Genomic DNA, 14,999 nt, shown 5'->3' on the forward strand with positions numbered 1-14,999 from the left:
GTGTAGCTCACGCTGGACGTGAGAGCCCACGGGATCCTTCTGCTTCAGCATCCCCGGGGCTGGGTTAGGAGGACGCAACAGCACGCCTGGCTGCTCCGGTCTTCTTACTGGATGCGGTGGGCTCTTCCCCTGCGTCGCTGTTCCAAAGGGGGTCACCAGTCAGCTAAGCCAGTTGCAGTTGATTCGCCATGGACAAATCCCCGTGAGAGAGCGTCACAAGTCCAGGCAAGGCCAGGACACAACAGAAGAGTGAGCGACCCTGCCGTTGTGAGAGGTGAGAAATTCGGAATCAGGTCGTTGGCCTCACGGACAAGACTTCCTCATACTGTATCTCTTGACTCACTCATTCTAGGCCAAGAAAACACGTGCCAAGGAGAGTCACATGACTGATGAATAAACGTACTTTCTGGTGTTGAGGCAGAGAAACCTCAGGACTTCAGACTGTAAGCACCTTGTGTTCCCTCCTCAAAAGCTGCAAATCTGTCTTTCAACACTTCAGTATTGCTAGAAGGAACTATTACCTGGAGTCCTGCGACCCCCTTGGTTACCGTCTTGTTTGGCATGAGACGTGCATAGGACGTTAGTAAAGCGTCCTGCTGGAGTGTCTGGTTGCATCGTGGAGGGGTGTCGTTTGGAACCTCATCTCTTCCCTCCCCCTTCCTCTGCGGCACCTGTTTTGCTCTATTCTTCCTGGTTCTCAGGTAGCAGTTTTGTTTCTTCATTTCCTTCCACTGTGCTATTTCTCTGTTGAGGTCAAGTAACAGCTGAAATCAATCTCTGAAACTATGAGCTAAAATAATCTTTTTCTTTTTAAGTCCTGTATGTCATGCATTTTGTACTTACAACAAACAAAAATCATTAAAATTAACATTGGTTGTTAAATCTTCGTAGATTTTCTTCGTATGAACATTATTCAGTGTGATTCCAGCAACTCTTTGCATATCAAAACCACTTCTCGTAGCCTATATATTTTCGAGCCCTAGAGGACTGAATGCCCATGCTTTATACCTGATGTACCAGCGCCAAGGTATTCCAGTGCTGATTACTGGCTCTCACCAATATGCCCACCCCACCCCCATTGCACGCATTTGGGAAACATTTGTGCTGCCCACTTTTCCCTTATTTGGGGTCCTTGTTGCAGGCTCAAAATGTGAGGACCTTTTAGTCTCTCGGTGTACCCTGGAGAGCAATGGTGGTGGGAGGAAAAGATAGACAAGAGACAAGAGCTGGGTCAGGTGGAGACCTCTTTACCAAATGGGAGAAGAGGACTGAACAACAACAGTAGGGGCATGTATTTATACTTTTGCAAAGTTAGTATCTTGAGACACAAGGTCGCCTAGTCACTAATGACTGAAATTTTCTACACAGGATGATTTTCTCAAGACTGAGGTAGCTTGACTGCTTTAGGCACTCTGGCTCAAAGTTGTAGAAGTGGAGAAATGAAAAACCCCTCCAGGTTTGGTAGGAGCCTGGACTTTTTTCCATTCTGTATCTTGTTATTGAGCTACATCAGGTTCCCAAAGTAGTTGTTAGGTCATGGCTTTCAGTGTGTGGACATATCTTGAGATCTTTTTCTAAAGACAGAGGGGGAAAGGCATCTTGTGATGTTGGGCCACAGATGATGCTAAATGTCATACAATGAACAAGATAGCTTTCATTACACGTAAATAATTTTGAGGTATACTGACATGACTGCTTATATTTTTTGATTTTGATTATAAACTCAAATCTCAAGCCCTTTTCTCCTTTGCACAGGTTCAAGGGTGGTATCTAATCCATTCATTCCAGTTGTTACTTAGAAATAAAGTTTATTTTTACAAGTTCCATCAATTAAGTATTATTTGGTCTTTGAAAATTTCAGATTATTCTCCATTAAGAAACTAATAACAGTTCTCAAGCCACTAATAACCTTAGTGTGATAGAAAGCATAGAAATTTCATATAAGACCATTCAAAGGGCTTTCAATTTATTCTATCAAAAACCCTAAACTATGATCCAGTGCTGCAATGGTTGTAAGAGTTTTCATAGTTCCTCTGGTGTGACAAGCTTTGCAAAATAGCCACAATAAATTTGTCCCTAGCATTCACACCAAATATCACCATATTCAACATGACACAATTTCAAAGAAACAATTAAAACAGAAGACTGCAATTGAGCCTCAAGAAGATTAAACCCTAAGGTAGCTACACTATCCGAAATGGAGTCGTATTTAGTAATGATTAGGATTTGACTAGAGAAATACATGGATCTAACAATAGTTGGGTCTATAGTGCTATGAGAGGATCAAAAATTTGTTCTAAAAAGTTAAAAAGTATATGTAAATCATTTGGCATGCATCACCTTGTGAAAAGGTCCCACAATACTCAGGAAATAGTGGACAATTCACATTCAGTCTGTTGGGAGTTGCTGAAACTGTTGAATTGACTTTTCCTGGATCCTTGTTGATTTTACAAGATCCTTCCTTTCATGGTCGCTAGCTGCCATGCTGTCTTCAAAGTCTGAGATTCTATCTTCAGCCTCATTCAAGTGGTTTTGGCAGCTTTCAATGGTAGCTTTGTTTTCCTGGGAGTCTCTTTGAATCTGGTTCATGCATTCTAAGTCCTTTCTATATTTTTCATTTAATGCTTCTGTCCATTGCCTTAGTTCTTCTATTTTCTTATATGTTTCTTCTTCAGACTTTTTGAGCAGTTCCTTCATTATTATTGTCATTTCATTTTTTGCCTGAGAGATTATTTCTGATATCATCTCTTCTATAGCCTTATGGAATTCTAATGGCCTTATGCCCTTCTATGGCCATTGCAATAATTTCAGCTAATTCAGACATGTGTTTACCAAGTTCTCCTATATCGATGTCTCCTGGACTTGTTCTGAGTGGGGTGGAGTTCTGGGATTGTGTTTTAGTCCTTTGTTTTGTCATGTTTGCTACCAGATGCAGAAAGCTGTTTCCCTCTTCAGTGGCTGCACAGCAAAGGCCACTAGTGTCCCTAGTCTTCCTCTTGGTCAGGTTTGCCCGTCAGTGACCCCTGAGAAGCACTACTTAGTCTCAGGTTTTCTGGAAGTTGTTGATTTGTATCTAGTTATCCCAGGTCTCAGATGCGGGCATTGGTGTCAGCTCATGGCAGACCATCTGATCCAGCATCCCCTTGCAGTTTAGGGCACGTGCATGGCCCAGACTCGGGTTGCACTGTTGTGACAATCCCAGTCCAGTGGACCTATGTCCCCAGGCAGTTCAGGGTGCAGGCAAAACCCAGGCGCAAACTACAGGGTCGACAGTTTGTGAACCACTTGATTCTTCATCTCTAGTCAGTTCAGGACACATACAGGAATGAGATGCAGGCCGGACGGAGTGCAGTCACAGACTGCCTGTGCCTGCAAGCCCCAGGGGGTCCAGGTGCAAGTAAAGCACGGACTTGAACTGCTGCACCAGCAGCTCTTGGAGCACTCGCTTCCTCGACACAGGGAGCACGCAAGGAGGGCCACATGCGAACCCCAGTGAGAGCAGTCCCCAGGCCTTCTTAGTGAGGATCACCTGTCTGCCACAAGTGCACAGAGGGCAGAAACTCAGACTGTAATGCTGGTGGGGTCTTCAGTCGTCTGCTCTGCCCCCAGGAAGTAGATTGGAAATACCTGGCTCTCCACGAGTTTCAGCTGGGAACCATGGCGGTGTGAGTAAAGCACGTACTCGAACCACGGGACCAGCAGGTCATGGAGCACTCACTCACTGGGAACAGGGCATGCACAGAGAGGGGCTGCATGCATACCCCAGTGAGAGAAGTCCCCGGGGCTTCTGAGTGAGGACCTCCTGTTTGCCGCGGGTGCACGGAGGGCAGAGACTCAGACTGTAATGGCGGCGGGTCCTAGGTCACTTGCTCTGCCCCCAGGAAGTAGATGGGAAAAAATATATAAGACAAATCTTAACAGACATGAAAACCCATATAATTAATAACACTATTGTAACAGGGGACCTCAACTCCCTTTTGACACAAAGAGATGTGGGAGTTGGTGGCCTCTCCAAGGTCCCCAGGAGAAAATGGTGAGAGGATATAGAAAATAAAGATAAGAGACAATAGCCGGGGTCAGGTAGAGTTACCTCTTGCCTGATGAGCAGGAGGACTGGCTGCAAGAATAGGGGCATTTATTTTATACACTTGCAAAGTAGTATCAAGCGGCTCCCAACATATCTCCCTTTTCTGTTTGGTTGCAGAAATGATTGGTGTTCATTTGAAGCTGGAAAAGCTGTGCTTGAAGAATATAGTCCAAAGTCCATAACAATTATTAATTTAGCTGGCAGCTGTCAGAAGTTGTTGGTGACTTGAACCTTTTATGGCTAACCTATTACTGTGGTTACACTTTTTTTTTTCTTTACATCTTGTGGTTACACTTTTCTGCTGGATGTTCAAAGCCAAGTTAAAGTGAGACCTGTGTAAATAAAAATTTAACCTTTTGCTCTCTATCCAGGTCAGTTAATTCTCCTCAGGAATCATCTTGGAACCAAGTACAGCATCTCTTGATCTTCTCTCAGTGTCAGCCATCTGGATGAGTCATGACCATTGCTTGATAAAGGCTTTCTCAGAAAGCTTGAGGGATTTTTTCTCTCCTGGTGACTCTCCTTAGGCACACTACGTATTGTAGTATCACATTCCTCTGTGGTCCCATAATCTCCTTGATCAGAAAATCAGGGACTCAACCGAGTTATAGGATGTCACAGCACAGGTTCTTTCCTGCCCTTAGTCTATACTGACCTCAGAGGGCATAGCCAAAATATTGGCTGTCCTCTAGCCCAATTTATCTTTCTAATTTTTGGTCTCCAAACCTCAGTTGTTACCCATCCAGCAGAGAAGATTAATGGTATAATGTTGGGAGCCACTGGAGCTGTTATTTGTCAAGCAGTCAAGCTATCTCAGTATTGGAAAAGGCATCCTGCCACACAATTACAGTCATTTCTCGCTAGGCAACATTTCCCCCCAATGATACTAACTTTGCAAGTGTATAAAATAAATGGCCCTACTGTTGAAGTCAATCCTCCTGCTCATTAGGCAAGAGGTAACTCCACCTGACCCCAGCTATTGTCTCTTGTCTATTTTTCTCATACCCACCATTATTTCTTTCCAGGGTACAAAGAGAAATCAACAAGGTACACTACATGTAGCACCTGAACTGGACACCTGCTGAGAGAAAACAGGTGAGCAGTGGGTACACTTCCCAAGAGCACACAGCAGAAGGGGGGAATGCATTTGTGAAAGCTAGTATTCAGCACTGGAGTGCATGGCACTGGCACATCAGGTATAAAGCGTGGGGATGTATGTTCTGTAGGGCTAGAAAATATATAGGCTTCAAAGAAGCCAAAAGAGAAAGGGATATTGAAGTGCAAGTAGCAGCTCAAGACTCCCGGGGTAGATTTCTGTGGAAGTGTTTGTTGCATGTTTGACTCCTATATTCAATTTTCTGGATGTTGGTTTGGAGGGGTTTTGTAACCCTAAGGGATTTGTTAAATCAAGTCCAGAGCCTAAAGGGGACGTGGAGGGTGGAGAAAGGGCTCCACCAATAGAGTCTGAGCCCTCTAACCTGGTCCAATTTAAGAAAGAAAGAGTGGTGGTTGCCTTCCTCTCCTCCTGCCCACAACACCCAATCTAAGGGGGCACATGGTAGGAGGACACAAGAGGGCAACCTTCAGCCACATGGTCACAGGCAGCCATCTTGTCTTGAGCCACATGGTCACTGGCAGCCATCCTGCTGTGGGTCACATGACCACTGGAGGCCATCTTGCCCTGACTCACATGGTCACCAGCAGCCATCCTGCCCTGAGTCTCATGGTCAGCAGCAGCTATCTTGCTGCAGGTCACACAACCACCCTCCGCCATCTTGTCCTGACTCCTCGCTGCCCCCCGTCCCTGACTCCACTTACCCTCCACCACCCCCTAATTCATCTCAGCCTCAACGTCTGTGCCCCCTTCGGGAACAGGCTAGCCCTGAAGGGCTAATTCATATCCATGTTCCTTTTACCCTCTCCAACCTTTCATAGATTTCTAATAAATTGGGGTCTTTTGCAGCTGATCCCCACAGACATGTTTCAGAATTAGAGTTTGTCACCGGCTCTTATGATTTACATTATAAAGATATTTTTACCATCTTCAACTCCACTCTTTCTCCTCATCAAAGAAAGGAGTTATGGGAAGCAGCCCAAGAGGAGGCTAACATTAAGGACTGAGCTAATCCAGATTATCCTGATGGAGCTTCTGCAGTGCCATTTATGGATCCCTATTGGGACTATCAGGAGCCTGAGGGCTCCCGCAAAGTCAACATAATGATCAATTGTGTTGTAGCGGCCCTTAAAAAGATCTCTCATAAACCTGTTAACTATAATAAACTTGTAGAATAGACTCAGAGGAACAATGAAAATCCTGCTGAGTTCCTGGCCAGACTCACTGACACTCTAAGTCAGTTTATAGACATTGATCCAGAGTCAAATGTGGGGATAGTACTTGTTAATTCTCACTTTATCTCGCAATCAGCCCCAGATATTCAAGCTAAATTTAAGAAATCTGAGCTCGGCCCTCACTCTTAACCGAAAGAGCTCTTAGCCTTGGCCTTTCATGTTTTCAATAACAGGGAGGAACAACAAAAATTAGATAAACAGGCTAGCAGGATGGCAGTTGCTAAGGTGGCTGCCCAATATCAACATGAGATTCTAGTAGTGGCACTCGGGGTTTCTAAAGCAGACAGACCTAAACAGATGGATGCCAAACAAGGTGGTGCCAGTAACAATGTCTGAGCCCCTCCCGGACCATGCTTCAAATGCGGCAATGAAGGACACTGGGCATGAGCCTGCCCCGTAATCAAACCCAATGGCTCCTATCACTTAGTTTAAGACCTCAGGGTTATTAATAATGTAGTCACACCTATTCATCCTGTAGTGCCTAAACCCTACACCATGCTCTCCCATATTCCCCCTTCCACAACTCACTTTACGGTTCTGGACCTAAAAGATGCCTTTTTCACCATCCCACTGCATCCAGACTGCCAAAACTCTTTGCCTTTACGTGGACAGACTCAGATACTCTACAGCTCACGTGGACAGTACTACCTCAGGGATTCAGAGATAGTCCTCACTTATTCAGTCAAGCCCTAGCTACAGATCTAGAGGCCCTTAACCTTAAACCCAGCACTCTGCTCCAGTACATAGATGACCTCCTTCTCTGTTCCCCTTCCCATGCGCTGGCAATACAACACAAAGTTACTCTCCTCAATTTTCTGTCAACCGAGGATATAGAGTATCCCCAGCCAAAGCCCAAATAGCCTCTCCAAAGGTCAAATATTTGGGGCTCACTCTCACTCCCACCACTCATTCCATTACCACAGACCATAAGGCTCTCCTGCATGACCTCCAGGTCCCAACCACAAAACAACAAATCCTCTCTTTCCTTGGTTTAGCCAACTTTTTTTGTCTCTGGATTCCTAACTTTGCTTCTCTCACTCAGCGTCTCTACAAGTAATCCAAGGGCTCCTTCTCTGAACCTCTTGACCCTACCAGACCTATACAAAGCTCTTGCCATAAGCTACAGGAGGCTCTTTTGAGAGCCCCAGTTCTCACTTTACCTGACCCCACCCAGCCCTTCATTCTGTACACTTCCCCTCAGGGTAATAATGTAGTGGGAGACTTAGGACACAAAAGGGGACCTTCATTTCAGGCAGTGGCATTTCTCTCAAAACAGCTAGACAACACAGTTCAAAAATAGGCTCCCTGTCTTTGGGCTCTTGCTGCAGCAATCATATTGACACAAGACACAAAAAAGTTCACCTTAGGACAGTCTATCACAGTACATTCACCACATCACCTTAATGAGCTCATCTCACACAAGACAATTCTGAGTTTAATGACTCCTTCCCACCTGCAGGAAGTTCATCTGACACTCATATGGGACACTTCCATTACTAAATCACTAGTGGACCCCTCAACCCAGCCACTTTACTCCCCACTCTTGATGAACTTCCCCAACATAATTGTGTTGATGTCTTGCAGATGACCCCAACTCCCTTTCCTCGTATCACCAGCACTCTTCTCCCCACAGCCTCTGACACATGGTTCACAGATGGCAGCTCAACAAACACAGACACCAAGAGGGGAGCAAGATATGCCACCGTTAACGGGTCAACAGTGATAGAGACAGAACCGCTGCCACCCAGGACATCTTCACAAAAGGCAGAACTCATAGCCCTTACGCATGCACTCACTCTAGCCAAAGATAAGATTATCAGTATTTATACAGACTCCAAACACACATTCAGCATCCTCCACTCTCACGCTACAATTTGGCAAGAAAGAGGATTCATTAGTGCTCAGGGCACACCTATTACCAATGCACCTCTCATCCTCAAACTTTTAGAAGTGGCACAGCTCCAAAAACAAGCAGCCATCATCCACTGCAGGGGACACCAGACTCCCACAGACGCTATTGCTCAGGGAAATATATTTGCTGACACACAGGCTAAGTTGGCTGCTCAACAGCCGTATCCTTCCTGTCTTCTCCCCCTTACTCCAAAAGCCATGCCCTCACCTCAGTATTCGTCAGAACAACTACGCTTACTCCAAAAACCCGATTATCATCAAAACACTCAAGGATGGATTTTTCAGGGGCCAAAACTTCTCCCAGACCAACGGGCACAGATCATCATCACAGACCTACACAACTGCTTCCATGTCGGTACTCAAGCCTTATATGAACTCCTAACTCGTCACCACACATCCTTCCCTGAAGGCCATCACTCTCCAGGTCACTCAGAACTGTCAGCTCTGTGCTAAAACTTCCCCTCAGGGACACTTGCCACCCCCTTCTTTCCCAACTCACCAGCTCTGAGGGAAAACACCAGGTGAAGACTGGCAAGGCGACTTCACATACATGCCCCGCTACAAAACCTGTAGATATCTTCTCACCCTTGTTAGTACCTTTTCTGGGTGGATAGAAGCATTCCCCACCACACAAGAAACTGTTGATGTAGTTTCCCAGACCATTTTACAGGACATTATTCCCAGGTTTGGACTGCCACGGACTATCCAGTCAGATAATAGTCCAGCATTTATCTCATAGATTACTCAACAGGTCTCTTCTAGCCTTAACATTACTTGGCACTTACATATACCATAGCATCCACAATCCTCGAGCAAGGTAGAAAAGGCAAATGGACTTCTGAAGACTCACGTTACCAAGCTAATCTTAGAATTACACCTGCCTTGGCCCCAGCTTCTCCCCCTAGCATTAACTAAGCTCAGGGCATTTCCTAAAGCACCCACTTTCCTGAGTCCTTTCGAGCTCATGTATGGTAGGCTATTTCTGCTTCATAACTTCCCAACTCCTGACAACTTACCCCCTATTGCTGACTACATCCCAATTTTATCTTTTCTTTGATACCTCTTGCATCAATATGCGGACCTCTGTCTTCCACAACCAGTGGATGGCAAACAGCCAGAGCCACCCATAACACCTGGAGACTTAATATATCTTAACACTTCTAAGCCTACAGGACTACAATCAAGGTGGGGAGCCCCCACTTGGTGGTGGGCTCATGACTCCCACAGCCATCAAGGTCGCTGGCCTTCCATCTTGGTTTCAAATCACCCAGGAAAAAAGGTGTCCCAGCAATCTGGTCACTCCAGACCCCAAACCTCCAACGTCAGAGTGGTCATCACAACTTTTATCTCCTACCCATCTAAAACTCACTAGAACCTCTAGTGAGTTACCAAGGTAACCAATGTATTGTGACCCTCTTCTGCTTTTGGTCCTCTACATACTACTTATCTTAGCATTTGCCATCGGACTGTGAACTGTTTGTCCAAGTGATTTCCAGGTGGCACAAAAGCTTGCTGTTGTCCTCCTATACTTGATAATGGCCTTTGGGATCTCCACCCTCCTCTGTCTACCTCAGGCCTCAAAAATATGATTCTGTTTCTGAGCCTCACACTATTCCTACCTTTTTCCAGCTCCACTCCACAAACACAACCTACCTACACCATAAGTCTCCCTCTCTCCAACCAAGGGATGGTGTGTTCTCGCAATTTTACTCCCTCAAATCCCAAGGTTACCTTTCAGGTTCCATACTGTCAAATGGTGCCCATTCAGTGTACCTGGGAAGCAGAAAAATGGATGCAAGTCTGACGGACAACTGCACACCTCTGGGCCCCGACACCAAGACACTTATGCAGTGGCCCCAAGGGACCATGCTGCCATCTGTGTGGCTTATACATCATTCCTCAGCCTGCCATTGTTTGCCAGAGGCAATGCACCGATACCAGCATCTTCTATCTTGAAACTTCGGTTTGTGAAACCACAGGTATAAACTCAGGGGGACAAGTAGTAAAGGACGCAGATCCTCTCATCTCAGCCAGGTTTGTAAAATGGGGTGATGGGGTCAGACGGGTAATGTTCTCAATCCTCAATGCACCACATCCCCAACTCCTCCTGGGAAAGACATGGGGCCTCTCCTTTGATAATCAGGGCGAAAACAGGCGTGGCAACTTTTTAACCCTAAAAACCCAGCTGGTGACCCCACTTCCAGTAATAGAGGTTCCAGCTTACACTTCTGGAGTCCTACAATCTCAGGTCACTCCTCCTATTCCACGCCTTCTTTCACATGTCTACGGCACACTCTCACATTCTTCCAACCTTACAGAATGTTGGCTCTGTGTCCCTTATCGGCAGGACATACACATGGCAGCTCCTACACTGGAATTCCTCACACCCGTCCTTTCCACACAATCCAGCCATGGTAGGCCCACTGCAGAGCTATCCCTCTCAACAGTGGCCAGTTAACCTCACCTGTCTGATCTCTGAGGTCAAAAACACCTCTCTACAGCTAGACAACCTACCTCACTGCACACACTACATTATGCACACAAAAGACAGGGCTGTCTGTTCACCAAAGGGATGGTTTATAGGATGCAAAAAGGGAGCATACACTTGTCTCCCCACAAGGTGGACAGGATCATGCACATTGGTCTTGTTAGTCCCTGCCCTAACAATAAACTCTCAAGATACCATAGAGATGTCACTCCTATCCAAATCTCCAGATATTCATCTAAACCACAAAATTAGGACTATTCATGCTCCCATCCTTATAGGAGCAAGCATTTCTGCAGTATTAGGAATAGGCCTAGGAGCAGGAGGAATAGGCATGGGCATACATGCTCAACAGCTGTACCACCAGCTCTCCCTAGAACTTCATCGAAGGACAGATGACATTACACCTGCCATACGTTCACTTCAAAATCAGGTTAATAGTCTGGCAGCAGTCACTCTCCAGAATCAACGTGCCCTTGACGTCTTGATGGCTGAGAGAGGGAGCACCTGTGCTATGTTGGGAGCAGAATGCTGCTACTTCATAAATGAAACTGGGATCGTTACGGACAAGATAAAAAACCTTTGCACCTGGCTTGAGCATAAATACCCAGAACTGGGAAACTACCTCTCCCCCACTTCACCATGGTCCTGGTGGAATGACACATTTGGGTCATGGGCACCATTCTTGCTACCTCTTCTGGGCCCTATAATCATGATAATGGCCTGTTTACCGGTAGGGCCCTGCATTTTTAAACTTTTGTCTAGTTTTGTTCAATTCAGGCTTCGTGAAATCGCGGCCAAAGAACTCGTCGCTCAGGCAGACATTCCCAACACTGGCGGGCACGTAGGCAACACCTGTCGTCCCCTTGCCCCCTACCATGGTGGTGCCCCTATTGAGCAGGAAGCAGTTTAAGAAGAGTCCTTGCCCCCATAACCAAAAAGGCGGGGATGAAATATCTTCATAATTCCTTTAGAGTCGCTGTGGCGCCACCTACTGGAGACTATATGCCATGGCCAATATGGCACTGGCCTCTCAAGGCCTTGTGCTATGCCCCACCCTTCTTCCCAGAGTCAAATTACGACTTCCTACTCCCCTTTACGTAATATCCTGTTTCATTTTCCCACCCTCCCACCAAATGCTGGCTTGCCAGGTCAGGTAGCCCACCCCCTAAACCCTGCCTCTAGCCTGACCATATATAACCATTGTCCCCTTTGTTCACCCCGGAAGACTCGCTCCCTTTCCACCCCTCCTCCTTGTGGTCTTCTCCGTGCTCTGTAATAAAAGTGTTTTATTACTCTCTGCACCACTGGCCAGACACCTTTTAGGTATCACTGGAATAATCAGTGTCGATCTACAACTGCTGGGAAAAGTGGGCCCTTTCTGGGAAACCCCCATTGGAGATTCCCTCAGCCCCATCAAATAATGGGGACCACCCAGATGGCTGCAATGGGGGACAAAGTGCTGGGTGCATTCAGGTACCCAGGGTGTGCTCCCTCCTATCTCTTCCCCTGTGCGCAGGACACCAAGGGCACCCATGGTTGGCAGCTGTGTGGTGGGAAACTCCCTCCTGCCTCGTTCTCCTCTGCCAGGCTCCTGTCGCACACGAGCCCAGGCTTCGGGCCGGGCCCCTGCAGACCGAGCTGCCATGACGTGGGGGTGCAAGTGAACCAGCGATGCGACCCATCCGTACAGTGCATGCTGGGCGGCAGACACCCTGCGCCGGGCCGGGACCAGGAGTCCCAGCCGCCCCCACTTGCTTCCCGTGCTCCTTTGCTGTGTGCTCACCTGTGAGTTCCCACGGTCTCACCGGCGGCCTGGAGAAGGTCCCAGCAAGCATGCAGGGCCCTGTGGCACCAGAGGAGGCAGGAAGGAAGACATCCCCACCACCAAGGGCTGGGCGGGAGTGCCAGGAGGCTCCAACTAGTGAAGCAGCCCCACAGCCTGCACTGCAGAAGCCAGGGCAGCCCCTGGCAGTGGGGAGGGCTAGGGGCGGTGGAGACACAACCTCCACTGTGCAGGAGAAACGCTGCCACGTGCCCTGCCAAGCAAGAAGCACTTGCGCTTCCAGCAAAAATATGGCTATTATCACTGTAAAGACTGCAACATCCGCTGAGAGAGTGCATTCGTTTGGTGTATCCAGGGTACAAATAAGGTTTATTTTAAACAGCGCTGCAGAATGTGTCAAAATTCTTACAACCCTTGCCGAGTGAAGGATATCACCTGCCAAAGTTGTAAAAGAACTAAATGTTCTTGCCCAGTAAGATTTCGCCGTGTGGACCTGTGTGACAGGTGCGGGAGCAGGCGCCCGTGCTGTGATGGCAGCAGTGCTCGGAATCTGGGCAAAAATAGAGTATCCGGTGGTCAGAACAAAAGCGATGGCCCGCACGCACGGAGGCTGGGCACGTCCCCCGTGGCTACAGAGGCAGTGACCACGGAGCCGCTTGTGGGGGGCGCGCAGGCAGTGGAGCCCAGGCCTGAAGATAAAGCAGGACTGTTGGGGCCCTGCCAGCAACTTGCTGGACCCCAAGGCGATGAGATGGAAGCTGCAGCCAGTTACCGCCAGAGCCTGAAGTGTCAGCGCTGCCCTGCCCAGGGCTGTAACTAGGGGCTGCTGCCCCGCCAGAGCCTGAAGTGTCAGCGCTGCCCTGCCCAGGGCCGTGACTGGGGGCTGCTGCCTCATGGGAGCCATGCCCTCCCCCCTCCCTGCTCCCAGCCACTCCCACTCCCTGCCCACAGCGTCCTTCCCCCGGCTCACTGCTGCTCTGGTCCAGGTGCTGGAGGACACTGGGGTGCCGGATGGAACCGGGAACAAAGAGGCCAAGGCTCAAGGCAGAGATGGAGGAGGCCGCCCAGGGAGAGGCCGGCAGAAGATTAAAGCTAGGTGGGCCTGGAGAGGGCGACAAGGACGGGGATGAGGAGCTGTGGAGGCACGCAGGAAACCTCGGTCAAGAAGCAAAGGAGGAGACACTGTGGAGGCTGACAAGTCGGAGTGGAAATGGGGCACGAGGAGCCTCAGACAGCCAGAGGACCTGCCGGTGGTGCCTAGCCAGTGCCCAGGCCCCGGGGAGGAAGGCCAGGGCTGAGCTAGCTGGCGCTGCACCCTGTGGTACCGCTCGAGGCAAGGGCGACAGCAGGGCCGGGAGGGAGATACAGGGGCTGACCAGAAGCTGGTCGGACCAGGCAGTGACAGCGGGGAGCAGGGAGCAAGGCCTGAGCCCCTCATTACCTTTGTGGCAAGCGCCTCCCAGGCAGAGGAGACCCTCACCCCGCTGCGGGACTCAAAGGGCCTGTTCCCTGAGCTCTATGGCCTCCTGCAGGACTCCTGCCCCAGGTGCTGCACCGGACAATAAAGCAATAGCAGCTGCTTAGTACTGACGCCTGCCAAGGTGTGTCCAGGTGTAAACGGTCTATTCTAACATAACGGCTCTAGCAAGGAGCTAAGTGGGAGAAGATTCCCTCCCCCATCAACCTGACCCTGCAATTAGAGCCCATCTTATGGATAGATGCACATTTTATGTCTTGAAATTTTTAGAGGTGATTAATTTAGCTAGCCAAACTAAATTAAATGATATTTTTCAAATACATCCCAACAGTCTTTGCATTCCTACTCTTAGACATTACAATGATTCTTTTAAAGGGGATCCAAGTGCTTTGGGTCTTCTGACACTTATCGTGTTCAAAGATAAAATTAATTACTTAAAGGAAAAGCATTTTTAGGTGCTCCTAGACACAAGTGCGGATGGCCTCCGGGTGTGCAGCTGCAAGTCCTTAGGGTGTGGCTGGTATTTCCTGACTTAGTGGAGGTGCTGAATTGCTGACCTGGAGGGAGGCAAACAGGCCATTCTCTCAGGAACAGTTTCACAAGGAATAAAGACTCATAGGAAATAGAGCGAATTTTAAAAGATAAAAAGGTAGTTTACATTTTTCCCCGAAGGTGATAAATTTAAAAGGCTATTTCCATCCCCAATATAAAAGTTTGCCTTTAGTTTAAAACGAATCATATTTTCTAAGATTTACAATAAGGGAGATAATTTTAAAGGTTATTTTAAAAACACCATAATTTCCATAACTAAAACTTTGTTCCTTGTCTCAAAAAGTATATATTTCATTGATTGATTTGGTCTTTTACAGTTATAGTAAGAAATTTTCCCTCATTTTAGATTATA

General features: G+C 47.7%; 1 protein-coding gene across 2 annotated transcripts; it reads left to right on the top strand.

Moving 5' to 3' along the window:
* On the top strand, positions 1-14,417 carry LOC102006347 (syncytin-1-like; the record flags this gene model as incomplete). Of its 2 annotated transcripts, XM_013512777.1 has the most annotated exon segments (5): positions 1-274; positions 5,113-5,182; positions 9,513-9,740; positions 10,086-10,326; positions 12,352-14,417. In XM_013512777.1, coding segments are annotated over 3 exon segments (693 nt in total). In that variant the 3' UTR covers positions 12,625-14,417.
* Positions 14,418-14,999: the final 582 nt, after the last annotated feature.

Source organism: Chinchilla lanigera, unplaced genomic scaffold (assembly GCF_000276665.1).
Source record: "Chinchilla lanigera isolate Chin_1 unplaced genomic scaffold, ChiLan1.0 scaffold00016, whole genome shotgun sequence".
In the NCBI taxonomy this organism is placed as follows: Eukaryota; Metazoa; Chordata; class Mammalia; order Rodentia; family Chinchillidae; genus Chinchilla; species Chinchilla lanigera.